General features: G+C 52.8%; 7 protein-coding genes across 7 annotated transcripts; 4 read left to right on the forward strand and 3 right to left on the reverse strand.

The window, feature by feature from the left end:
• Nucleotides 1-2,929: 2,929 nt before the first annotated feature.
• BDV17DRAFT_281240 (deoxyhypusine synthase) lies at nucleotides 2,930-4,109 on the forward strand (the record flags this gene model as incomplete). The annotated part of the gene is made up of 2 exons (XM_073759994.1): nucleotides 2,930-3,148; nucleotides 3,210-4,109. 2 exons carry the CDS (start codon nucleotides 2,930-2,932, stop codon nucleotides 4,107-4,109), a joined length of 1,119 nt encoding a protein of 372 aa, XP_073616624.1.
• A 957-nt stretch (nucleotides 4,110-5,066) lies between these two features.
• BDV17DRAFT_55702 (putative MATH and UCH domain protein) lies at nucleotides 5,067-9,940 on the forward strand. The gene is made up of 4 exons (XM_073764779.1): nucleotides 5,067-5,186; nucleotides 5,318-5,954; nucleotides 6,006-8,099; nucleotides 8,157-9,940. The coding sequence occupies exons 2-4, from the start codon at nucleotides 5,453-5,455 to the stop codon at nucleotides 9,686-9,688; spliced, it is 4,128 nt and encodes a 1,375-aa protein (XP_073616625.1). The 5' UTR covers nucleotides 5,067-5,186; nucleotides 5,318-5,452; the 3' UTR covers nucleotides 9,689-9,940.
• Nucleotides 9,941-10,191: 251 nt separating this feature from the next.
• BDV17DRAFT_290494 (rRNA (cytosine-C5-)-methyltransferase NOP2) lies at nucleotides 10,192-12,564 on the reverse strand (the record flags this gene model as incomplete). The annotated part of the gene is made up of 1 exon (XM_073761926.1): nucleotides 10,192-12,564. One exon carries the CDS (start codon nucleotides 12,562-12,564, stop codon nucleotides 10,192-10,194), a length of 2,373 nt encoding a protein of 790 aa, XP_073616626.1.
• A 340-nt stretch (nucleotides 12,565-12,904) lies between these two features.
• BDV17DRAFT_290495 (uncharacterized protein) lies at nucleotides 12,905-13,740 on the forward strand (the record flags this gene model as incomplete). The annotated part of the gene is made up of 2 exons (XM_073761927.1): nucleotides 12,905-13,012; nucleotides 13,102-13,740. The coding sequence occupies 2 exons, from the start codon at nucleotides 12,905-12,907 to the stop codon at nucleotides 13,738-13,740; spliced, it is 747 nt and encodes a 248-aa protein (XP_073616627.1).
• An 81-nt stretch (nucleotides 13,741-13,821) lies between these two features.
• BDV17DRAFT_261009 (cell differentiation and development protein Fsr1) lies at nucleotides 13,822-17,255 on the reverse strand. Its single transcript, XM_073757607.1, has 4 exons — nucleotides 16,863-17,255; nucleotides 16,498-16,776; nucleotides 14,617-16,440; nucleotides 13,822-14,566 (listed from the first exon to the last, which is right to left on the reverse strand). The coding sequence occupies exons 1-4, from the start codon at nucleotides 16,963-16,965 to the stop codon at nucleotides 14,307-14,309; spliced, it is 2,466 nt and encodes an 821-aa protein (XP_073616628.1). The 5' UTR covers nucleotides 16,966-17,255; the 3' UTR covers nucleotides 13,822-14,306.
• Nucleotides 17,256-17,436: 181 nt separating this feature from the next.
• On the reverse strand, nucleotides 17,437-18,849 carry BDV17DRAFT_261011 (uncharacterized protein). Its single transcript, XM_073757608.1, has 2 exons — nucleotides 18,191-18,849; nucleotides 17,437-18,141 (listed from the first exon to the last, which is right to left on the reverse strand). Exons 1-2 carry the CDS (start codon nucleotides 18,813-18,815, stop codon nucleotides 17,696-17,698), a joined length of 1,071 nt encoding a protein of 356 aa, XP_073616629.1. The 5' UTR covers nucleotides 18,816-18,849; the 3' UTR covers nucleotides 17,437-17,695.
• A 1,690-nt stretch (nucleotides 18,850-20,539) lies between these two features.
• Nucleotides 20,540-24,070, forward strand: BDV17DRAFT_55857 (putative DUF221 domain protein). Its single transcript, XM_073764780.1, has 6 exons — nucleotides 20,540-21,156; nucleotides 21,216-21,451; nucleotides 21,513-21,805; nucleotides 21,855-22,760; nucleotides 22,810-23,208; nucleotides 23,271-24,070. The coding sequence occupies exons 1-6, from the start codon at nucleotides 21,106-21,108 to the stop codon at nucleotides 23,987-23,989; spliced, it is 2,604 nt and encodes an 867-aa protein (XP_073616630.1). The 5' UTR covers nucleotides 20,540-21,105; the 3' UTR covers nucleotides 23,990-24,070.
• The last annotated feature ends 87 nt before the right edge of the window (nucleotides 24,071-24,157 follow it).

Raw genomic sequence — 24,157 nt, forward strand, 5'->3', positions numbered from 1 at the left:
CTCGATGGAGCCATGCGTGGGGATGTACGCGAGCCTGGGGACATGGAAAGGCCTGCGGCAGGAGGGTCCCGCGCTGGGTCTGGAAAGTTGGTAGCCGAACTCAATTTATTAGGGGATGAATCGGGGGTAAGTGCACGCTCTTTGGCAATCATGGCTGCAGGGGCAGTTGGTGGTGAGAGTTCTGCCGGTTTCTGGAGTCCAACAGACACCGTCTGAGGTGTTTTGAAAGACCGCACTGGACTCTCTGGCTTGCCAGGAGCATCGGTACCTTCATCACATTTGGCTTCATCACGGCGAACATGCGGTTCCGACACATGAGGCGGGCCGCGGTCTGCTTTGGGTCCCGTAGGGGGCAACATTTGAGGTTTAGCTGGAGGCTCCTGCCGTTCCTTTTCAGGTTTGGTGGATGATGAGACGGCTGAGGACGCATCGGCCGGCGGCTTGTCAGCGGACAGATCGGGTATGGGCGCGGTTACGGAACCAAAGGCTGGAACTTGAGGAGCAGCAGGGGGCGTAGAGCGTTTGACAACGGGCGGAGGGACGAACTCTTTCGCAAGCTCTGATCGAGGAGGTAAAGACTCGAGTCGCTCTATATCGCGCCAAGGCTCTGCAGCAGATGGTCTTCGAGGGTGCTCGGCATTCAATGGGTCAGAAATCCTGTCGGATAGCGCAGGGCCAGTGTGCAAGGGCGGTGCAACAGAAGATACAGACGGAGCAGGAGCATTTTTGTTATCAACCCGACTCGGTGGTTGATCTCGCTTCCATAACAAGTCTGCTGGTTTGTCTCGGTCATCGCGATCTACGCGGCGGTCCAATTCATCACGGCGATCAAACCTATCTCGACGATCTAGATCGCGGTCCCTGTCACGTCTATCAATGTCTCTCTCTCTATCTCTATCCACAGGTAGACGTTCTCGGTCACGATCGCGTTCAATAGCTCGGTCTCTATCTCGGTCACGGTCGCGGTCTCGGTCTCGATCCCATCTGGTGTCGCGTGACCGACTCCGACGCCGAAACGAGTCACGATCATCTAGGTATGGCATCCGGCCACGACCGCGCCCACCTTCCCAGTCACCGCGACCTCGGCCACGCATCGGGCCAGGGCGAGAATGGTGGCCAACAGGGGGAGGGCCATCAGGCACTGCCGAGGATGCCGACATTATACTATCTCTCGAACCACGGCGCATCCGGGTAGCATCGGGATCTCGACCTAGCGGCTCTCTCATATCACGAAAGTCACGAAGGGGTGGAGGCGAACGTGAACGACCGCGCCCAAAACCGACCCGCGGTTCTCTCACGTCAAAATCATGGCCGCGACGGCCCCAATCGCGGTCGATATCGCGTCGAAATGGCGGCGGTCCATCGCGGGGGTCTCGAAAGTCACGGTCGCGTTCTCGGTCACGGTCACGGGGGTCGCGGTCCCTGTCGCGAAAATCTCCACGGCCGTAGCCTCGACCTCGACCGCCAAACGAACCCCCTCGAGGGGTATCAATCAAGGCCTTGGGAGCCCTGGGAGGCTCTCGACCCATAGGCAGGCCCCCATCTTCGGAGCCACGAGGGCCGGCGGGAGGTCGACGATCACCGAATCGTTGGGGCGGAGAACGGTCTCGGGGGTTGAACCCAGACGATTGGGAATATCGCGCAGACATCACCGGACCATGCTAGAGGGTACGGGCGGGAATAACCTGGCAAAGCGCCCTGCAGCCGGTTAGTCATGAACTTGCTCTGTGCGCTCTGAGTGTAGGCAAATGGAGTAACGTCGGATTCGAAAACCAGCTCTAATAAAAGGCAGGGGGACTAGAAGCGGAAGACGACAGGGCTAGAGAGTGTGGGGAACACGTGATCTTGAACTGAATCGAAGCACGGGCCATCCATCTTCAAAATTAGCTAAGCAGGCCAGTCGCATCGGAGAGTTTGGCGATTGGCAAAAACGCGGGTGAAGCTCGGCCAGCAGCCCAGAACAAATCCCTGGACGAGACTCGAGGTTGGATTGTCTTAGATAAGACATCATAGACACGACGAGTTTAAACTGTAGATAAACTGTGATCTGGGTGGCCGAGAATAAACAGCCTTTTGAGTTTGCTTCCACAGGCGGCGTTTCCATGACGGGATGGCGCCTAGGCCAGTCAAATAAGAACGACAGTGGTTATTGCCGGGTGTGACAAGGCGACCGTGGACGAGACAGTTCAGAGAGCACAGATTTGAAGAATAAACTCCATTGTTGAATCGACTTTGCTTACCTTTCAACCGCACGCACGGAGAACGTGTCAAGCAATCGGCCGGGACAGCTGCAAGGAGTTGGCGCTGCAGTGGCAGAGGACCCACGGACTTCAAAACTCGAACTCCTGGAGTTTTCAGAGTTCAAGTCGGAAATATGATTCAAACGGAATTCCAGCGCGAAGACGATGGTCGAAAGCAGAGAGTGAAGGAGTGGAAAGAAAGGAAGTGGAAGGCCCTGCGCAGGGGAGAGAGAAGATCATGAATGAGGAGCAGCACTCGAGACCGTGACCAGTCAGTGGCAGTCCCCAGCGACCAGCGGGAAGGTTGGAACCTTGCTGAGCAGCTGGGATGGATTCTGTTGGTCAGGGATTATTGCTTCCACCTAATTGAAACCGATTCCAATCTTCAAATGCGGATCCCTCGAAGGAGCCTAACTTTTGTCACTTGCCCTAGAGCGGTTAGTGCCTGAGGCGAGACCCTTTGCAGCTTTGTGGCCTGGCTCCTAAGGCATAAAACTATCCCCCAGTAGTACTTAGCCTGAAAGGCAATCAGTGCGGGTGCTTTTCCACTGCGGCCTCAGGGCTCAGGCACCAACATATTTCTGGTTTAACTTTTTTTTGGTCTTAATCTCCCCGCACCACTGCCACACTGACACAACTATTGCTCTCCCAATTCTCAGTTTACATCCTCAGCTGTTCCGACTTTCACAATGTCAGGTCAATTCAACAACGCTCCCCCTTCCTCCGCCACAGATGCTGTGCTTGTCGCCTCAGAACCTGTCCCTGAGGGGACTCACAGGGTTAGCGGGGTAGACTTTGAGCAGTTCCAGGGCCGTGATATCACCGTCGCAGAGATGGTCGACAACATGAAGTATATGGGTTTCCAGAGCAGCGCCGTGGCTGATGCAGCTCGCATCATCAATGAAATGGTATTCTCTACTTGCGAATGCTTGCAATTGAGCACCCGCTAACCATTGCCATCGTGAACAGCGCGCCTATCGTCATCCTGAAACCGGCGACAAGACCACAATCTTTCTAGGCTACACCTCGAATCTAATCTCCTCCGGTTTGCGCGATACAATCCGCTACCTAGTCCGCCATCGCCACGTTTCTGCCATCGTTACAACTGCCGGTGGGGTTGAGGAGGATCTGATCAAATGCCTAGCTCCCACATACATGGGCAATTTCACAGCACCCGGTGCTGGACTGCGAGCGAAAGGACTCAACCGGATTGGGAATCTTATCGTTCCCAACAGCAACTACTGCGCCTTCGAAGATTGGCTGGTGCCCATTCTTGACAAGATGCTGGAAGAGCAAGACGCAGCCAACAAGAAAGCCCAGGAAACGGGAGACGAAGAGGACGAGCTACACTGGACCCCGAGTCGCATCATCGAGCGCCTAGGTCGAGAAATCAACCACGAGGACTCCGTACTTTATTGGGCTGCCAAAAACAATATCCCCATATTTTGCCCCGCCCTCACCGACGGGTCGCTTGGTGACATGTTATATTTCCACACATTCCGCGCGTCTCCTCGCCGACTTCGAGTAGATATCGTTGATGACCTTCGTCGCATCAATACCATGGCTGTACGGGCAGCTCGCGCGGGAATGATCATTCTCGGCGGGGGGGTCGTAAAACACCATATTGCCAACGCCTGTCTGATGCGGAACGGGGCGGAGCACGCGGTATACATAAACACGGCACAGGAGTTCGACGGCAGCGACGCTGGGGCTCGTCCGGATGAGGCTGTCAGCTGGGGTAAGATCAAGGCAGATGGTCAGTCCGTGAAGGTGTACGCGGAAGCAACAGTAGTGTTTCCACTCATCGTTGCCGCCACATTCGCGCGCGCAGGACAATGCCCATCAGTTACTGAGCAATCACAAAGCTGATTAAGGATTGCGAATTCCCGTCTGGAGATAGCTTTGGGGCCTCATTGGCACAGTCCGAATGGTCATGCTGCATAGCTGCAGTTGGAACCCGTATCATTTTTCTTGGACAACAAATCGACTCCACCTTTTGGTCGTCCGACCGTTCTCGGCGCACATTCGGACTCGAAAATAGCTGCGTGGCGAGAAGGATCCCAGAAAGACCCGAGGATGTGGAAACTGAGCGAAAAGTTGACCCAAAGAAAAAGCCAGGAACAAATTCTCTCTTCAGACAAGAAACAGATCCGTTCCGGAGTTCCGGTGTCTGGAGTGCATGGCAGAGGCGAGGGGAAGGGGCAAAGTTTCAGGTGGGAGGGTTGTCGGCTCGACGAATCACGATGACCGCTCGCCTGGAATTGATCAGTTGAGTGGAATGTCCTGTGGGTTTGATCGCCGTGGCCTGGATGGAGCCGATAAGACGAATGGCATTTAGTTTGGCATTATGGCTTTCCGACATGTCGCCACGACCCTCCGAACAGGTAATCAATCCCCAACTGGAGCGCGCAAAAGCAAAGATACGCTGGCAGGACGAAGTGGGGGATGGATATTCTCTCGTCGGCAGACCCCTTCCCCTCACATTGGGCCAGGCGGGATTGCGACAGGAGAAGGGGGTCTGGGAGGAGACGGTGGCAAGGCAGATACTCGGTACGGATAAAGACGAATAAGACTTCTTTTCACAGCCTTGCGAGCCTTGGGAATAGGATAAGAACCAGTGGCCCCCCCCCAACCGAATAGAGCTACCTGTAGGAGATTTTGTCCTGGCTCGAGTAGGCAGAAGCAGCGGTGAGCGCCTCTGATTTGGCTGTGGTACCGCCTCATTCTACAGCCTTGTTATCGCAGCCCTCCCCTTCAGGCTCCCCAACATTCACTTTCCTTTCGTTCCTCCGGTCTGCAGCCTTCCATTTATTTTACTTTTTGCTATTTTGCCTTTTTTTTTTCCTGTCTCAACCAACTTACCTCCCTCATTGTCCCACCAGATCGTTCTTCGCTCGGCCCCTCGTTTGTCGAGCATTGTCAGTGCTTCCTCGGCCTTGTTAGCCCGTACAGCCCCCCTGATAAGCGTCTTATCGCAATCCGTCTAGACTCTCGACCACGCTCAGCCCTCAGCTTCCTGTCTTCTGCCTGCTGCTCTTGCTGCCTTTTCGTGTGACTCACACTCATCGTTTCTGCAGATTTATTGATCGAGTTTCTTGCAGAGCCTCAGCATTTTTCAGCTCCAGTTTTGTTTCCCTCAGTTTTGTGTTGCTTCTGCCGTTGATTGTTTAACATCATACCTGCCCATCGTTCCGCAATTTAGATCCGTCAAGATGGACTCCGCAGTCACCGTCGAACAGCTGCCAGTTCCGCTTCCTCTCGACACCGAGCCCCGTTCTCCCGATCTCACAGACAGCAATGCAGTCACGATAAACACCATAGTTCAAGAAATACCTCAACCCTCAACAGAGCCTCTCGCTACGGAACCGTCGGCGCCAGTTCTCCAGTCTCAACTGGAGACGACGCCCGACGCTACCACCGAAGCCCCTTCGCAGACCGAGGCTCCCCAAGAAGCCCAAGAAGCTGACGCTTCTCAGCCCACTGAAATTACTTCGCAAAATGAAGCCCCACCACAAATCGAAGCGGCCCAAGAAGAGACTGGGGCTCGTCAAGATAACGAAGCCCAGGAGACATTACCAGATTCTGATTCGCCAGCGGTGGATGATACAGAGGAGCATGCTTATTGGGTGGAGGAAGAGGAAGATACATCCGTCCCCGACGAGGCTGAACTGAAGGAGATCGCAGAGGGGGACCGTAATCAGAGTGCCTTGGATCGTGAGTTTGATCTTTCCTATCCCCGTACTTATATATATCTAAACCTTGTAGATGAATATTGGGAGAAGAGCTTCTACCCATCTCTTGATGACCCGGAATACCATCCCGCAGAGCGGGTTCGCCTCATGTGGAAGTTCAAGGGTGTCCGGGGCACCAAGGAAAAGCCCAACCGTGCCAAAATCATGCGGTCGCCTCCGGCATTTGCTGGAGGATACTGGTGGACGATCAAGTTCTTCCCCCGCGGAAACAATGTTGGGTCACTGAGTGTGTACATTGAATGCTCACCCACCCTGCCGAAGCCCGACGACTCCTTACCTGAGACCGAGTTCAAAATCACTCGCGGCCCGGGAGACAGAGAGCTAGAGATGAACGCTCCGGATCTAGACATCAAGTTCGGTAAAACCGAGGACACTGAAGCCTGGGCGGAAACATTCAAGACCCAATATCCAGCAGCCGCCAGCCAATCGGAACCAAGCAAGGAGACATGGAGAGTGTCTGCACAAATTGCAGTCATTGCTTACAATCCTGATGAGCCTCGTACTGGGTTTTTCCAGTCCTCATGTCATCAATTCAATCCACACAATCCGGACTGGGGCTGGACCAATTTCCACGGCCCCTGGGATCAAATTCACCGTCGTCAACACCTCTATCACCGCGCCCTACTTCAAGACGACACAGTAGCGTTTGGGGCCTACATTCGTATTTTCGATGACCCAACAAAATCGCTCTGGTGGCACCCTTGTGATGCCGAACCCACTTGGGATAGTCTTGGACTGACCGGCTACCGGCCACTGGGTGATTCTGTCGTCAACCACAGCGCAGAAGTTGCTGGACTAGCAACTTTGCTTCATGTTGCTCCATTCTGCAAAATCATTCAGAGTGTCAATGTCCTTGAGCATCTCACAAATTGTGATGTCAAGCCTAAGCCGTTATGTGATGCTTTGCAAAAGTTTCTATGGCAGTTGCGGCAGCGAGATCAATCCCTGCAGTATGTGGACACAGACGCGATCACTAGCACCCTTCGCAACCTCCATGAGGGATCAAGAGATGTTTGCGCGTTCTGGGAACGCTTGCGTCGGTCCTTGGAGTTAGAGCTCGAGGGAACTCCGGCAGCCAAGGAGCTTGCTCAGTTGTTCGACAGCCCGTCACTTGACTCCCTCCCGGAAGGTGTTCAGCGTGAGGATGTTAACAGAATCCCAAGGGATTACAATTCTCGTATATGCGTGCCTGCCGACAAAGCAAAAACCATGGGCGAGGCCCTCAGTTGGTATCTTGGTGCCAAGGCCGGGCGATGGGTGCTGCCCCCAGTTTTGCACGTTGAGCTAGGACGTCAAACACTAGACAAGGTCGCCCGACAGTGGCGCCTACTTTACAACCGAGTTGACCTGGACGAGGAGTTGGACTTATCGTCCTACGTTATGGACGGTCAGTGTGGCAAGTATGCGCTGTACGGCTACATCGTCCACCGCGGTCGACGCACCTCTGGCAAGTTTTTTAGCATTCTGCGCCCAGGCGGACCAGGCTCCAAGTGGCTGGCATTTGATGATGGAAGTGACAACCGAGTCGAGTGCTTAACTCAGAAGACGGCACTGGGACCACACCTTGGTTTGGATCCGGGCGAGACACCGGACCACAAGACTGGCCATGATGTCGCCATTGCTGTTATGTATATTCGCAGTGATGTCGTCAAAGAGTTCCTTCCTGGCCCTCAGGGACCGTGGGAAGTCTCCGATGATCTCAAGCAATACTACGAAACAGGTCAAGCCAGCCTACCAAAGAAGACTGATAGCGAGGCAGAGCAGGAGGACATTCAGGTTGAAGTCTACACACTTCAGAAGTATGATCAGCTCGGCAGTTTGTTCGATTCATACGATCTCATGTCTCAAGCCAAGGCAGCGAACAGTGTCATGTATTTGAGCGTGCCGCGCTCCACCAACCTCATTGATGTTCGCAAGAAGATTGGGCTCTGGGCCTCTACGCAGTCCGAACGCGAGGTCAGCCCGGAGAACATTCGTCTCTGGCAGATTGGTCATACGCGCGATCGCTGTGGTCCAACTCTTGCCCTCAAGCGCGTCTCCGATCTCACAACTACTGTTGACCTTCCGGTTAGTCCTGTGCGTTATTGGTTGCAGATTGTGTCCGACGGTAAGTTTATGGGGTGATATCTAGTAATAGTCAAACACATGCTGACCCGCAAAACAGGAGAAGCAAAGTACTTCGCGATGAAAGACCCGGAGATCCCAGTTGTAACTCGCTCCAAGCCGGAGGAAGCGGTTGTTGAGCGGGCTGGCTCTGAAACGTCTGATGAAGTGCAACCTGCCCCAGCCACGGAAGGTGCTGAGGCAGGCTCATCCAGCAACCAGAACCAGAGTCCCGCTGACGGCACGCCTAGTGCAGCCGTTACCTTGTCGGAGCAGCCTGCAGTTACCGAGCCGATCATTGAAACCACGGAGACCCCAGCACCGGTCGCAGTTGAAGTCTCAGAGAGCGGAACGCCGGCCATTTCAGCCAGTTCAAATGCCGAAGAGCCATCTCCTGAAAGCGATGAGGTCACTGCACCCGTCGGAACAGAGGACTCTCCTAGCACTGAGCCAAGCTCTGGGGCCACTGAGAACCCAGCTCCTGCGACCGAGACCCCAGAGACCCCCCAAACTGAGGCCCCGGCGAGCGCAACTGCGATCGATGAGAGTTCATCTAATGAAAACGATGCAGTGATAGCAGCCATCATTGCAGGCGATGTCCAGCAGCTTGACGAGGAACTTCAGCCTCCTGCGCCTAGTCAAGAACAGGAGCCTAGCCCACCAACGCCTGAGGATCAAACCAACGCTCCGGTTGAACAAGAAACTACAAATACTGAAAATGCGACCCCACCGGAGCCTGAAAACATTCTACCAGTGGAGCACGTTTACTACTATATTCAGCTCTTCGACATCGAGTCACAATCCCTACGCACCATGGGATCATTCTTCTCAAAGAGGAAGAAAACCATCAAGCGTGCTATCCGCAAGCACCTCGATTGGCCCGCAACCAAGGACTTCCAAGTCTGGCAACGAGTTGACAACACTGAGATTCAAAGCCTTGCGTCAGCAGAAACTTTTGAGATTGATCCCGCCGACGGGACTTGCTTCATTGTCGGCGATAAGCTCAAGTCGGAAGAACGCGCTCAGTACAATGAAAAGGGCCTCTTCGCCAACCCCAATGAGTTGGTTCGCTACCTCTGGGCCGCATCCCGCAACCACCCCATCAAAGCCTTCACCGGAACGAAGACTGTCGAGGCTACCTTCACATCGGACTACTACTCCGGCGACTTCATGAAAGGCTACCGCCACGGCAAAGGCAAGCACATTTCCGACTCGGCCGCCACCTACACCGGCGACTTTGCCCTCAACAAGCGTCATGGTAAGGGGCTCATGGAGTATCCCACCGGTGACACTTATGATGGAGACTGGTTCGACGACAAGTGCCACGGCCAGGGAACCTTTGTCGAGCGCAAGACGGGAAACAAGTACGTCGGCGGATACAAGGACGGCAAACGCCACGGCAAGGGAATCAGCTACTGGGAGGTTGCAGACGAGGAGATGGACCTGTGCCAGATATGTTTCAGCGAGGAACAGGACGCCCTTTTCTATGACTGTGGTCATGTCTGTGCATGTGTCGTTTGCGCGAGACAAGTGGATATTTGCCCCATTTGCAGGAAGAATATCGTCAGCGTCGTTAAGATCTATCGCACATAAGCGACACCAAGCGGACTGGCTGGCTGTACGTCTTTGTCTCTCGCTGGATCTGGATCTGACCTGGTATGGTCTGATTTACGTTCTTTCATTCATTTATGATTTTTATGGTCTTTGCAAGTCTTTTGGAGAATATTGGAATGGCATACCCTGGAGCTGGAAATTTATTTTATCATCATCACATCACTAGAGTGATTGATGCCTTTCTTTGTCTGCTTCTATTTATCTATCTTGAGGGAGTTATTTATCTGGTTTCGAAGATTAGATCGACATACGTTAAACAATGTTTGCTCTACATATCATTGGAGTTATCCGAGCGTAGAGTAGCAGCCTGACCGTAGATGAGCCTACAAAGCGTCCGAGCACTGATAGGTTCTAAGAAAAAAAAATGATGCTTTTTTCGTTTCACGATGCTATACATACACAGTAACATTACCATAACAGATCAATTATTTGCAGACAGATGAGTACCTAACCTACGTATGTATAAACGCCGAACAAATCCTTTATTTACTTCCCTTGCCCTTGCCCTTCTTCTCTTTCCCGGGACTACTAGCAGTAGCAGACGCTGCCTGCTTTTTATCCTGCTTCTTCTCTGCCTCTTGGTTGGAGGGGGGTGTCGATGTGGGCACGTCAGCGTCAGCCTTCTTTTCCTTCTTGCTCTTCTTCTCCTTCTTGCCTTCTACCTTCTTCTCCTCAGGTTCTGCCTTGGTCTCGGCTTTGGCGGCCTCAGTCTTCTTAGACTTCGATTTCGAGGCCGGCGTTGAGGATTCGGACTCTGATGCTGATGCAGATGCAGAAATTGCCGACTCCGCCTTCGCCTTTGACGCGGCGTTCTTCTTCGGCTTATTCAGGACACCCTTAGGATTAAGACCCTTCCTGCGGAGCCGGTTCCGCTCAGCGCGCAAGATCCGCTCCGCATCTTCGTCCTCGTTCTCATCGAAGGGACCGAATCCGTCTCCCTCGGAGGCGTTCTCCTCAGTTATAGGCGTCTTGTCGACGACATCGCTGTCATCGCCGTCCGTTGTGGAAATCGTAGACTTAGTGCGAGTGTTAACGGAGGTACCGTTGGCGTCCTTCTCACCAGCACCAGCCTTCTGCACGGGCGTCGGGCCTGTCTTTTTAAGCTTACAGACGAAGAAACCGTCGACGTTCTCGCGGTGCGGGAAGTATCGCCTCGTCATGGTCATTTTCTCATCGAAGTGCTTGCCCATGTAATGCGTGAAACCAGGTGTACCGAAATCGCCGAGACCTGTTTCGACGAGCTTGACGTTGGGGCGTTTCTTCAGGACGTATTGCACGACGGCTTCGTTTTCTTCGACGGTTACGGAACACGTTGAGTAGACGATGTATCCGCCTGTCTTGGAGGCGTGGTCGACGGAGTCGATGGCGGATAGGAGAAGCTGGCGCTGCATGTGCGGGATGGCGAGGAAGTCGCGCTCGTTCTTGTTTGCCTTGACGCCGGGGTCCTTGGAGATAACGCCTGTTCCAGTGCAGGGGGCGTCGAGGAGGACGCGGTCAAAGCCACCCATTGCCTTGGGGAAGGCGGTGCGCGCGTCCAGGTGCGTGACTATGGTGTTCTTGCAGCCTAGGCGGTGGATGTTACCGATTAGACCCTTTGCACGGGGCTTGCTGGCGTCGTTGGCGATGACGCAGCCTGTGTTGCGCATCAGCGCGGCGATGTAGGTAGTTTTACCGCCGGGGGCGGAGGCCATGTCGAGGACTCGTTCGTTCTCTTGAGGCGCGAGGGCCATGGCGGGGAGGAAGGAGGAGGCGGCTTGGAGGATGTAGTGACCTGCTAGGTATTCTGGGGTCGCACCGAGCGGGACAGCGGACTCGAAGACTTGCAAACCAACCTTAGACCATTTTCCGACGGGCTCGAGGACGACGCCGCGGTTGATGAGGGCTTGGGCGAGAGATCTTCGGTTCGTGCGGAGGGTGTTGGTGCGAATTACGACAGGGCGGGGAGTTTCGTTAGCTTCGAAGAAGGCGAAGGCCTCCATGGGTGTGAAGAGGTTGAAGAGCTTTTCGGCGAGGAAGGGGGTGTAGCCGTAGTAAGTGCAGATGTCGTTGAGGAGCAGCTGGGTGTAATCGGCGCGGGACTTGCCAGGTTGACCGAGCGTCTTCATGTCGCCGAGGATACGGATCGTCTCTGTGATTCTCGTTCTGAGAAGCTGTAGGTTAGGCGCAAGTCCTTCGCTATCTGCGCCTGCAAATACATCCTGGGCGTCACCTGCGATGTTCGTTTGCATCGCAGACTCTTGCAGTTCAGCCTCTGCCTCCTCCTCTTCAGCCTGCCTCTTTTCGTCCAATTTCCGCGAGAGACCTGCGATGTTGGCCGCTGTCAATTTTTCTTCTGCGTCAGACATATCTTCGTCGTCCGAGAACATCGTTTGTCGGGGGTGGTCGTCTTCATCTGAATCCACCACGGAGTCTGAATCTTCGTCACTGCCGAATCCAAATTCCCCTTCGCCCTGAGTATCCATAGACCCATCACTGACGCCATCCAAATCGTCAAACTCGTCCTCGTCAAGTGCTTCGCCTTCAAAGTCCGACATGTCCTCATCCTCATCCTCATCATCCGACTCGGGCTCCGGCTGTCTCTGCACAACTTTCTTCTTGTCCTTCTTGTCCTTAGGCGCAGCCGCAACAGCACCCTTCTTCTCCTTCCCGGTACCAGCACCATTAACAGCGACGCCATTCTGGGCGCCTTTACTCTTCTTCGTCTTCTTGTGAACATCCTCCTCAACATCGGAGCGTCTCCGCTTCTTTCCCGCTTCCTCGGCATCGCCAGACTTGCGTTTCTTGAGCATCGTGATTTTCGACTCATCCAGCGGGGCCGGAGGGCCCTGCTTCTTCATGCGGCGTCCTTTACCCATTGCGAAACGGAATGCGACGGTATATGGAAGTTGTGTTTTTCGAGACTGGCTGGCGGAAGATTTGAATCTTTTTTCGTTTTTTTTTCTGCGCTGGGTGGGCGGTCTGCACTGGCAGTAAGGATTTGGTCTGGGCGGTGAGTGGCAGGCACTCATCGACCTTTTGTGCCTGAAGACTGAGGCTGCAACTAGGACGGAGAGTCGCAGCTTCATGACACCCCGATTGGGTACTGCTGAGTCTCGAGCAACAATCGTGTATCACCTCTTGATTCCTACGACACTTCTCTTCTCCCTCGCTCTGTGACTGCTCCATCTCATACAGCTGGACTTTGCCGCCGCCACGATGTCGGAACTAGCATTCACGAAATCGTTCCTCTCAGCGCTGGACTCCCGTCCCATTAAGCTGCGGGCAGACTATGTCCACGACCAAGGACAGACGCCTCGTGCTCCTGTGCGTGACACCTGCCTGTTCTCTTCCAAACTCCTACAGCATTCCCAATCAGTAATATGACCCCTCAGCTAACCTACGACTTAACATAGTACACCCTCCCCCGTCTTTCCCCTGCTCGCCCCTCCATGCCCAAAAAGAGCCGAACAACAACCTCCGCAAACCCCGGCTCCGCAAAATCCATAACGATAACACTAAAATCCGCGCGCAACCCTGTCCTCGAAGTAACGATCCTCAACGCGCCGCTCTCAACAACAAGCATCTCAGACCTCAAGGACGCCGTGCGCGAACGAATTCTCGAAACAGGGTCGGACAATAAAGTTGCCACGGAGAAGATCAAGATCCTATATAAGCGGAAACCCGTCACAGGGAACGGCAAGACTGTTGCGGAGGTTATGAGTGATAACGGGGAGGAGGGGTTGCTTGCTGGTGGGAAGGGCGTGGAGTTTGGGGTTATGGTTATGGGGGGTGCGAGGGTTGTTGATGAGCAGAGTCAGGTGCAGGGCCAGGGTGAGGCTCAAGGTGAAGTGAAGGAACAGGAACAGAGGAAGGGATGTGAAGGGGGGGAGGCAACGGCTAAGGCGGCGTTTGGGCCGAGTGGCGAGGATGTGCTGCGGACGGAACAGTTCTGGGATGATTTGCAGGGGTATCTTGAGCAGCGGTTGAAGGATGAGGAGGTTGCGCGGAAGATGAGGGGTGTTTTTAAGGATGCTTGGGCTGCTAGTCATTGATTCGAGAATCTGTCGGGGATGATACCTGAATAGCAACCGGCTTATATGTTTCTACAGGAAAGGTGGATTAAGAGGACATATAAGGATCGGGAAATCACTATTCGCGTCCATTAATATTGTATCAGTCTGCAAACACAGAAGGCATGCTGCGAGACGAAAAGCACATCAAAACGGCAATAGAGTAACATACACCCCCATAATTACCACAAGGACGAGACTTTGTCCGCAGGGTTTAGAGGAAAGAACAAGGTAACAGGACAGAACATCTTGGTATACGTAGGCATTGGCACATGAAATGGTCCAACAACCATGGGAGAATACAAAAATAGAAGAAACGGAAAAAAATAGTGAAGAAAAGAGTTATAAGGACATGAGTTGTAGAAAGGAACATATGCCAGATAAGTGTGACACCGTTACAAATGCTCAGGAATTTGGCCAATCGCTCAATCATTTCATGAGTCCAAAAGAACATAATGAACATGGCGTAAGAAGAGTATCTGCGAGACATAATAAGATGGGAGCAACAAAATCATACATCAACTGCGGTTTTGGCCTTCGTCATATTATTATCTTGAAAACACCTTGATTACCCCGTCGCCGCCGCCGCCCACGACCCACCGGCTGTCGCGGCTCCATACGACAGAGCAGACGCCTTCACCGCGCATGAGGCGGTGGCTTGTGATTTCTTGGGTGCAGCTTCGCTTTTCGAGGTTCCAGAACCGTAGGCTGGCGTCGTGGCCGGCAGACACGAGCTCACGGCCATCGGGGGAAAGGGAAAGTGAAGCGATGGCGGAAGGGTGTGCTAGCATAGTGTAGGTACATTGCCCTGTGGAATAGTTAGTTAACTGGCTTAGATAAAAAGAACAGGATACATACCGCTGTTAGCGTCGAAGAAACGGATATAGCGGTCTTCGTAACCGCTGATGACAACACCCTCCACACCACTTGAGCCAGTGGCGCCATGAACGACCTCTTCATCAGCTAGCGTTCTGCTTGGATCCAGACCCGCCGACCCATCAAAGCCAACAGTTGTTGCAACAACCGAGTTGACACCTGTTGATCGAGTGCCATCATATGTTTCAAGGCTCGCCATGCCCACAATTTCTTCACCAGTCCGCGTGTCGTACACAAGGATCGAAGCGTCTGTGTAGGACACTACAAAGTTGATACCAGCAAGGGATAACGGACTGATACAGGTCGGTGATGGTGATTCCGTCCGGACGATCTGCCGAACCATTGTGTAGTGGAAGGGTGTTGTCGTTGCTGTACTAGGCTGCGGTGACGACGGGAAATTTGACCCAGAGGATATCGAATTGGCGCGTCGACTGCCTCCAGCCCGACGATTTCCAGCTTGAGGTGAGGAGAGTTGTGGTGGCGCACTAACAGCCCATATGATTATTTTGCCATCTGCGGAGCCAGATGCGAGTACAACCCGATCTGGTCCTCCATAATGGCTGGCGGAATCACCAAATATGGATCCTGCTGTTCCGGGAAGAACACAGAGACCCCAAACAGCATCCGAATGGCCATCGAGTGTGGCCTTGGGATCGACCCTCCCGCGTTCCCAAACCCGCACACTGGCATCCTGTCCACCAGAGAAGACCCAACCATCTCCAATCGTGCGGCCGCCGTTTGAGAAGTTCTGAGACGGAGAGCATGCAGCCAAGGCAGTAACAGCTCCAACGTGTCCTCGATGTGTAAAGTAGCTCGTAATATCCAGGTCGCTGCTATTTGCCGAGTGGCCGAACGCTCCGTAGCTCGCTGGAATTATCCACCGCTTAATGGTCCCATCATCACTGCAGGTACATATCTCAGGTTCTGATGGACTGCCGCCGCCAGTGAAGATCACAGATCGGACAACATCAAGGTGTCCTCGTAGAGCGAAGCGAACTCTGAATGCAGAATCTTGCTTCGGCCCGGCTCCTGTGCCGAGATCAACCGAGCCTTCGCTCTTGCGTCGAGCGCCGGAGCTTTTTCTTCGATGAGACAGCGAACCAGTCCGTGCGGGTGATTTCTGCCGAACAAAGTTTGCGTTCGGGAAGGCGTCAACATCCGGTCTTTGGGGTATCGATTCAGGAGGAGCTACTTGCTCAGTTGGATCATCAAAATTCCAGCCATCGGTATCGCCAATACTCTCATCGGTTCGCTGAGGCCGTGGCGCGTCTCCAGTGGGGGCTTCCGACCCGTAGCCCTCGTATCCTTGTCTCTCTGGCATTCCATGTTCCCGAACGGAGTTCTCCAGAGCTTGCTTGCTGTCATCAAGAGCTGGCATCGGGACCTGTTGTTGCTCCATCATCCGTCTATCGACAACGTCCCTCGAGGTGGCTGGGAGGCTGTACTGGTTAGGAGCGCGGGATAAACTCATGTTATCGGGATAATGTTTGACAATGGGTTGATGATTCTGTATCGGTACTTCCCGTGCCATGAAGTTGTTTGCTTTTTGTCGTTGCTGCTGAATATACGCTTCTTCTAGGCCTTGTTGAGCCAGCTGCTGGTTGCCATAAACATGGTTCGACAGCTCGAGCTCGCCGAGATCGGGGGGCGGGTGCGCGGACGGAATGACATGGTAGGCGATCTCCTGTGAGCACTTTGATAGATATAGTCGTGACTTATCGCGTTCGGTTTCCTGGCGGAATTCGTGTTGATTTTCAGCGTTAGGGTCGAGGTCTTCAAGGCCGCTCTCCAGTTTCGGTCGTTGCGCTAGAAGAGAAGATGTTAGAACAAAGTCGTAGACACAGAACTCATCAGATGAATCACATTTAAGAGAATTGATGCTCTCGCGGGCAATGTCCTTGGGATCGCGGAGGTCCTCCACAGCCTCGTTGTTCGTGAGCTTTCGAACCTTCTCGCGTTCCTTCTTCAATGCAGCCTCCAGCAGCCGAACATGCTTTCCTAGCGATTCGTGCAAGCGTTTGCTCGTCCGGACGTCACCCTCGAGTTTGCCTATCCGAGATTTCATCTCTGCGCGCTCGATCTCCCAGGCATTGCGATCCCGCTCGTGTCGGTGCCATTCTGTCTGCAGAAAGCGCATAACACCTAAAAAAAGCAGGTGATTAACATTTAGAATAGGTATACTCGGCAGGAAATGAAAATAGCAGAAAGATTTCGCGCGCAAAACTCACCTTGCAATGTGTATTCAGTCCCCTGAGGGCCGCCGTTCGCATCACCCCCAGGACCGACGAACCCTCCACCCCCAGACATGGCGGAGGGAGATTGCCAAGCCATACAATGCGAAGCTGGGGCGACAAGAGACAATTAGATCAAGACAAGCTATGTGATAATTCTCGTAAAAACCGATGATGTGGTGGGTTCTGGGGGACGGCTCGGAATTGGTGTTCGCAGCGGTAGCGGTAAGTGTTGTTGTGAGCGGACAGCACAGGACGGGCGACAGCGGCAGGGAACGAGGTTCCAAGCCGTGCCAGCACCGGTAGATGAGCAATAGTGGAGTTGTGTCAGAGATGGGAAGAGTTGCTAGCTAGCGAGGGTAGAGGTCGAGCTGTGCTCTTGGAGTCGAGATGGACACAGGACAGCAGCGCGTCTGAGGACTCCTCGCAGCAGAGTGACCGCCGCCGCTGGCCTCTTGTTGGTTCCGCAGCCGCTCCCGCGACGGTTACCGCCTTTAGCGCTGGGGTTGGCGGCGCTCTCAGGGGTTTGTCCTCTTGGACACTACGACTCTGGTGACTGTCCATGGCGAGTCTTTGCCTAAGTCCATGCAATCTCCCGCTCTGCTGCCACGCAACCAAACAAAGGTAGTATTGCTTTTGAGGCTGCAAGACCACGAGCGAAACGTGTCTCGTTTCTGCGGCTACCGCGAAATCCGGGGTTCAATAGTGTCTTTCTATCGTCCTACTATCACATGGAAGTCGAGACCCCTCAGTATTACGACCGCTACAGTCCACTCAACATCTGCTTGAACATTGCAAGGTTCATAGATTCTACACTGAACCATCTAAGCCTATAAATCTGGGCTATCTTCGCAGACAATCTCTTCGTCATCACGCTCCTGTCCGTAGAGCACTTCGCACACACCCCCGACCGGGACATCCAGAACCGCGTCCGTTCCTTCACTCCAAATCTCCCTCCAATTGACCTTCCGGTTCTGCGGCCCCATAATCTGGTAAGAAGTAGCCCCAGCACGCATCTTTGCAGCACCACCGGGGCGCCGTCTACCCTTTCCATCAATGACTGCCACATTTGCCACTTCATCCACAATGTTCTCTACACTGTTCATCGGTAGAGTCAAGTATCCCGTGTTGTAGGAGGCCAAGGCGACGTAGATATAGATGATAGACATAACGAGCCAGGAGGGAAACGCCAATGACCACCATCGATTCGGGTAATAGTATATTCCAAGTTGATGTAAGAAAGGCGACGGTAGATATGACCAGAGGATATAAATTACTATAATCACGTCAGTATTGCTATGACATATATGAAGAAGTTCACTCACGGAATGCCAATGATGAAGCGAGGTATAAGACAAAGCCGTAGTATTCGTAAGTCGGCACTTTGGGGCTGGCTCTAGGAACAGTGGTCGCCCTTCGCGCCGACTTTGCGACGGCTGCTTCGGTGTCATTCGGAGTCTCAACGTCAGAGCTGTCGGGAGTGGTGGGGCGTGAAGTGGTAGTAGAAAAAGGAGGTCGAAGCAAAGATGTCAGCGATGGAGACGGAGGTAGCGGCGTGGGGGGTCGATTGTAGAATGGTGGTGCAAACGCATTGGGTCCGTGAAGTGAACCTGTTGACTGCCGGAAAGGATGGTGCATGGCAATGCCATCTTCCGGCGATTGCTCGTCATTTGAGTCTGTAGAGGCATCGGAGAAAGACTGATCCTCTAGGGAGTAATGGGAGTGGAAGTCCACGTCATCCCCCTCGGTCTCGCGTTGCGGAGAAGAAGCTAGGTCTTCGTCATCGCCTTGCGCGTAGCTATTGTCCGGGGTTTCTTCAGCAGATTCGAGTTCATCAGGCGGTAGAGGAGGGAACGGCTGCTTCTGTTCGAAAGGCGAGATTACCGGGGTGGTATCGGAGTCATCTTGGGTGTATCTTCCTCCCTTCTGCTCCGGGCTCCGAAGGGACATCTTCTGAGGAACTTCGGAATGGGGGGTTGTTCGCCATGGAGTCTGTCAGTGGTCGTTCAAGCTGCCAGGGGAGTTTCCTAGTTCGGCTTCGTTTGTCTCCTTACTGCCGCCCGTCACCGCTCCCCGCTGGATCCACTCTAGCTCTCTGCCCAGGATAACCTCACTTGGCCTCTCTTGACCATTTCCATACTTCAACCGGAACAACTTGATGTTAAGCATAGATTCAGCTGTCGCTGCTTGCCGTCCATTGTCCCTAGCTTCTATTGACGGAGTGTCCTTTATCATACGGTCACCTAGAAGCTTACAATGGCGGGCGCTACTCTTGCACCCGGCTTCGTCGACATGTATATATATCACGTCAAGTTGAGATGGACACGCTTCTCGCTTATCGAATAACGTTTTCTATTAGCACGGATTAACCATTCTAGCGTCATGCTCTCGTTGCATGAGGCCTGTTACTAATGGCTTGCAGAATCTGGCGAACTCGAACAGTCCAGTCCGCATCCACTTTCCATCACGTTACAGTTTGGAATGGGAAGTCTGTGGTGATACTTTGGGCACATCACAATATGCATGAACATACGGAGTGCATGACGAGACGAATGAGACCACAGTCAGTGCACTGAGGAATACATTCGACCGATGGCTCGACCAGCAGCCCTTGGCATCCCTCGACCAGGAAGGACAATCAAGTCTCGCACAAGAACATGTGGATGCTCTTTACTCCGTACTCCGGGCACCTAATTTGTGCGGAGTATCATCTACAGACATCCAACATGGACCACGGTGTGACTCGCCCACATAGGGCTGGTGCAGCCTGCAGGGTTGTGAAAATTGCGCGGGATGTCAAGATTGGAACATGCAGGTCACCAGCCTGATGCGGCAGACATTTTCCTTCCCACCCGCATGCATCAATCAATTACAGTCCTCTTGGTTGTCGTCCCAATTCACTCGACACTCCCTGGAAATCAACATTGAGCAAGGAATTCTATCATCGGTGTTCGTTGCTCCTAAGCAAATCACTGTCAATGCTCGGCAGGCACATCAAGTTGGAATGGTCAGGGACGGTTCTGCATATAACCACTGTGGAATACATGCATCTAAGCTCGAAAATTGGAACCTCCCTACAAGCCACCGCACCCTAGATATCAGAACCGATTACCCGGACCTCTAAGATTACCTTTGTTTGCGACAGATCCAGAAGCAATGAGTATATGGCTAGATCGCCGGGTTATCCTGGGATTTTTTTTCTCCTCGCATTTGAATTCTAACCGAGATTTCTGCAAGCAACAGGAAGTGAGATGGGCGAAAGCGAAGCATGCATCTGCATCTGCTCCTCCTTGTCTAAGATGATGCTATTATTATGTTTGAGTGATGTGGATTTCACCCTCACTCGAGCCCGAGTTGCGTCAAAGGTACCCCTCCATGAAGCCTGCGACTGGAGTTGCGGTATGTTCCTGCAAGGGACATGGGGATCATTCCTTCTTTGAGGACTTTGTCTGACTATTCAGCACATGGGCTCCCGAACAGCGGGGAACTTTGCTGCAAGGCTCCGAGGTTGGTCCGGGTTTGCCCTCCCACACTGTGGGTTTTGGTCGAGTCAAATTCGTATTGCTTTTGAGCGTCATGACTCGAGCTTGTGACCAAGTTGGAGTTTGGAAACGAAATGGTATGTTGTGGCGAGCATTCCAAGCCGAGGTGGAGGATTAGACAACCCACTTGATCGGCAGTTCCCGTCGAACCCGAGGGACTATTGGATCTAGTCTACTGTCTTATCAGTAGATAGGCACAGATTCTCACAAAAATGATAGACCACTAGCGATTCCTAGCTGCAGATTCCTCAGAGAACTCCCTGACATGGAATCCTAGCGGAGACTGGCACCTGTCCAAGCCGTACTATTGACCGGCCGCCCGTTCCAGTGTGACGAACCCATGCATGCTTCCAGTCCCCCACGACGAATCAGATAAACTGAAATTTTTTCTTATTCCAACCAGCACGGACTCTTCCAACTTTATCCCTCAGGTTAGCACAGGAGTTCCTCTCATTGACGAATCGCTCTTCGTTCTGTCTGACTAGCTCCATACTTTGATCTTCTGTGCGCTATTGATCCTCGGGCACGGATGACAGGTCAAGCACGCCATGGAATCGCCCTTCGTAATGGAAACGCGCCGCAGAGAATATGTATCTCGGCGGAGTCCCGGATTTATTGATGCTGTCGGAAGACAATATTTTGCTTCTGCTTTTGAATAGTCGAAGCGGAGGACATGACAAATCTCACCCGCGGCCAAGATGGAGAAACGAGCTTTATTGAACTTTCTTGTTGCACGACAAGATCTCCTTGTATGTGTTACACCATGATATGCAACTTTAATCAAATTGATTCTTATGGTGAGATCTAGGATCCTAGCAATGATCCTAATGTTGGCTCCTCGAGAGGAAATGCATCGTCAACAACTTCTGACACACTGGATACCGTCACTGCAGGAGGAGACTCGACCTCATTATCGTCTCTCTTGTCTACAATACTTCCTGCGTTGTTTATCGCAACAATCTGGTTCTCTATTTTTCTGATTTTCCGCCGAACACAAGTGCGATGGTATGCTCCGAGGAGTCATTTGCCTTGCTGGCACCAACAGTACGTTTGCGTCGCTCATGGCTTTGAACCCTATTCCAAATGCTGAACCAATTTTTTTTAGTGAGAAGAGTCCGCAGCTTCCTACCGGATGGGTGAACTGGATTGGACAATTCCTCAAAATTTCCGATGCGCATGTCCTCAATCATCACTCTATGGATGGATATCTCTTTCTACGCTTCTTAAGAGTTCTCTGCGCAACGTTTTTTATCGGATGCCTATTCACATGGCCAATTCTCCTTCCGATTCATGCAACGGGCGGTGCAGGAAACACTCAGCTTGATGCCTTGAGCTTTAGCAATGTGAAAAGTAAGAACCGCTACTACGCCCATGCTATCATCTCATGCGTGTACTTCAGTAAGTGCAATCTTATCGATGTGGGTACTTCACATCTAACTTCTTCAAGCCTTCGTTTTCTACACTGTAACGAGAGAAAGTATATTCTATGCCAACCTGCGACAAGCGTATCTTAATTCGCCTGCCTATGCCCGCCGAATATCGTCCAGGACAGTTCTGTTCATGTCGGTCCCCGAAGACTATAAAAGTGAAAAGAAGTTACGACAAGTGTTTGGGGACAGTATTTGTCAGATATGGATAACAGCCGACTGCAAAGCGTTGACCAAAAAGGTCCAAGAGAGGGACGAGCTTGCCCGTCGCCTGGAGAGACTGGAGACGAAGCTGATCCGGTCAGCAAATTCGATGCGCATAAAGCTCCTGAAAGCTGGAACCCTCCCATGTACGGACTGTGTCGATTGTAAATCAAGCGGTCCAGCATTGTACCACAAAGTCCGACGGCCGACTCACCGTCCCAAGATGTTCGGAGAGAAGGTCGATTCCATTCGCTGGCTTCGGGAAGAGCTCGTGAACGTCACGAAAGAGATCGAGGGTCTGCAAAAGAAGCACAAAAATGGGGATGCCAAACTTCTATCTGCCATATTCATCGAGTTCCACTCCCAGTCGGATGCCCAGGTTGCCCTCCAGACTCTCTCCCACCACCAGCCCCTCCATATGACACCTCGGTTCATTGGTATATCTCCAGATGAGGTTGTGTGGTCGGCGCTGAATCTTAGTTGGTGGCAGCGCATCGTGAGACGATTTCTTGTCCAAGGTGGGATAGCAGCAATGATTATATTTTGGTCCATCCCGTCCGCAGCCGTGGGTATTATCTCGAACATTAGCTATCTTTCGAGGGAGGTCCCGTTCCTGGGCTGGATTGACGACCTCCCTGAGGTGATCAAGGGTGTGATTGCAGGATTACTTCCGGCTGCGGCCCTGGCCCTTTTGATGTCGTGTGTTCCCGTCATTTGTCGCTGTATGTTTAGTCTCTTTCTTCTTTCTGCCATAGCTAATGGTCTCTCTAGTTGGCGCTAAGCGTGCTGGTGTGCCCTCTGCAGCTCATGTTGAACTGTTTACCCAAACAGCGCACTTCTGCTTCCAGGTCGTCCAAGTATTTCTAGTGACGACTTTGACCTCAGCAGCGTCCGCAGCGACGGCACAAATCATCCAAGACCCGCTGTCAGCAAAAGATCTCTTAGCCGAGAACCTACCGAAAGCAACCAACTTTTACATATCATATTTCCTCCTTCAAGGTCTCTCTATCAGCTCGCTAGCCGTCGTACAAATCATGAGCGTACTGGTCTTCAAATTCATGACCACGTTCTTTGACGGCTCACCTCGACGCCTGTACGAGCGCTGGGCCGCCCTCAGCGAACTAGGCTGGGGTAACGTGTTTCCCGTATTTGCGAACATGGGCGTAATAGGTAGGCCTACTACCGACTCTTGATGCTTCCCCGGCACGCTAATCTAACACCAACTCAATCAGCCCTAACATACTCCTGCATTGCCCCCCTAATCCTAGGCTTCTGCTTCGTCGGCCTCTACCTAGTCTACCAAGCCTACCGCTACAACTTCCTCTTCGTCTACGACATCCGCATCGACACAAAAGGGCTCGTCTATCCGCGCGCCCTCCAGCACCTACTGACAGGTGTCTACCTCGCCAACATCTGCATGGTCGGCCTATTCGCTATCAAATCCGCCATCGGCCCGCTCATAATAATGGTTCTTTTCACAATCCTCACTGTCCTCGCCCACCTCTCCCTAAATGAAGCCCTAGCCCCCCTAAATTCCTTCCTCCCACGCACACTCGACGTCGAGGAAGAAATCCAACAAGCAAAAGACGAAGAAGCCGCGCTTCTCCAAACAAGACCGCAGACAAAATTGTCCCGCCTCTTCAAATGGTTCCATCCGAACCTGTACCGCGACTTCGCGACTATCCGCCGGAAGGTCCGCCGTGACCATGTGGAGATTAAGTACTCTGAGGAGGAGCGCCGCAGTGCGTACTTTGAGCCCTGCATTACGAGTGGGACGCCGACTATCTGGATTCCGAGGGATAAGTGGGGGGTGTCGAGGTGGGAGATTGAGGAGTCGCATGAGTGCATTCCGATTACGGATGAGGGGGCACATCTCCATGAGAAGGGGAAGATTGTTTGGGATAAGTTTGATCCGGGTTTGCCGCTTTGGGAGTTGAAGATTTTGTATTAGGGTTCTATTGAAGGTATAACGTTATGATTTATGGCTTTTATGGGTTATATGGTATTGGGATGGTTAGCTGGTGGATAGGGCTTAGATGTTGATAATAAGGTAATCTGGTGGTGGCCTTGTCCTTTGGCGAAGATGAATACGGATAAATGATCTCATGTCTGTTGCTTA

The sequence above is a fragment of the Aspergillus undulatus genome (genome assembly GCF_047715775.1).
Source record: "Aspergillus undulatus strain CBS 261.88 unplaced genomic scaffold BDV17scaffold_18, whole genome shotgun sequence".
Lineage (NCBI taxonomy): Eukaryota > Fungi > Ascomycota > Eurotiomycetes > Eurotiales > Aspergillaceae > Aspergillus > Aspergillus undulatus.

Bases quoted from the DNA above. Each gene is read 5' to 3' on its own strand.
- BDV17DRAFT_55702 (XM_073764779.1), top strand. From the start codon at position 5,453: ATGGACTCCGCAGTCACCGTCGAACAGCTGCCAGTTCCGCTTCCTCTC. The intron at 5,955-6,005 runs GTGAGTTTGATC...TAAACCTTGTAG, and splicing joins TAATCAGAGTGCCTTGGATC to ATGAATATTGGGAGAAGAGC. The intron at 8,100-8,156 runs GTAAGTTTATGG...CCCGCAAAACAG, and splicing joins GTTGCAGATTGTGTCCGACG to GAGAAGCAAAGTACTTCGCG.
- BDV17DRAFT_261009 (XM_073757607.1), bottom strand. From the start codon at position 16,965: ATGGCTTGGCAATCTCCCTCCGCCATGTCTGGGGGTGGAGGGTTCGTC. The intron at 16,441-16,497 runs GTGATTCATCTG...CTTCTCTTCTAG, and splicing joins GAGCATCAATTCTCTTAAAT to CGCAACGACCGAAACTGGAG. The intron at 14,567-14,616 runs GTATGTATCCTG...ACTATTCCACAG, and splicing joins TTTCTTCGACGCTAACAGCG to GGCAATGTACCTACACTATG.
- BDV17DRAFT_261011 (XM_073757608.1), bottom strand. From the start codon at position 18,815: ATGTCCCTTCGGAGCCCGGAGCAGAAGGGAGGAAGATACACCCAAGAT. The intron at 18,142-18,190 runs GTGAGTGAACTT...ACGTGATTATAG, and splicing joins CGCTTCATCATTGGCATTCC to TAATTTATATCCTCTGGTCA.
- BDV17DRAFT_55857 (XM_073764780.1), top strand. From the start codon at position 21,106: ATGGAGAAACGAGCTTTATTGAACTTTCTTGTTGCACGACAAGATCTC. The intron at 21,806-21,854 runs GTAAGTGCAATC...AACTTCTTCAAG, and splicing joins CATCTCATGCGTGTACTTCA to CCTTCGTTTTCTACACTGTA. The intron at 22,761-22,809 runs GTATGTTTAGTC...TGGTCTCTCTAG, and splicing joins TGTTCCCGTCATTTGTCGCT to TTGGCGCTAAGCGTGCTGGT.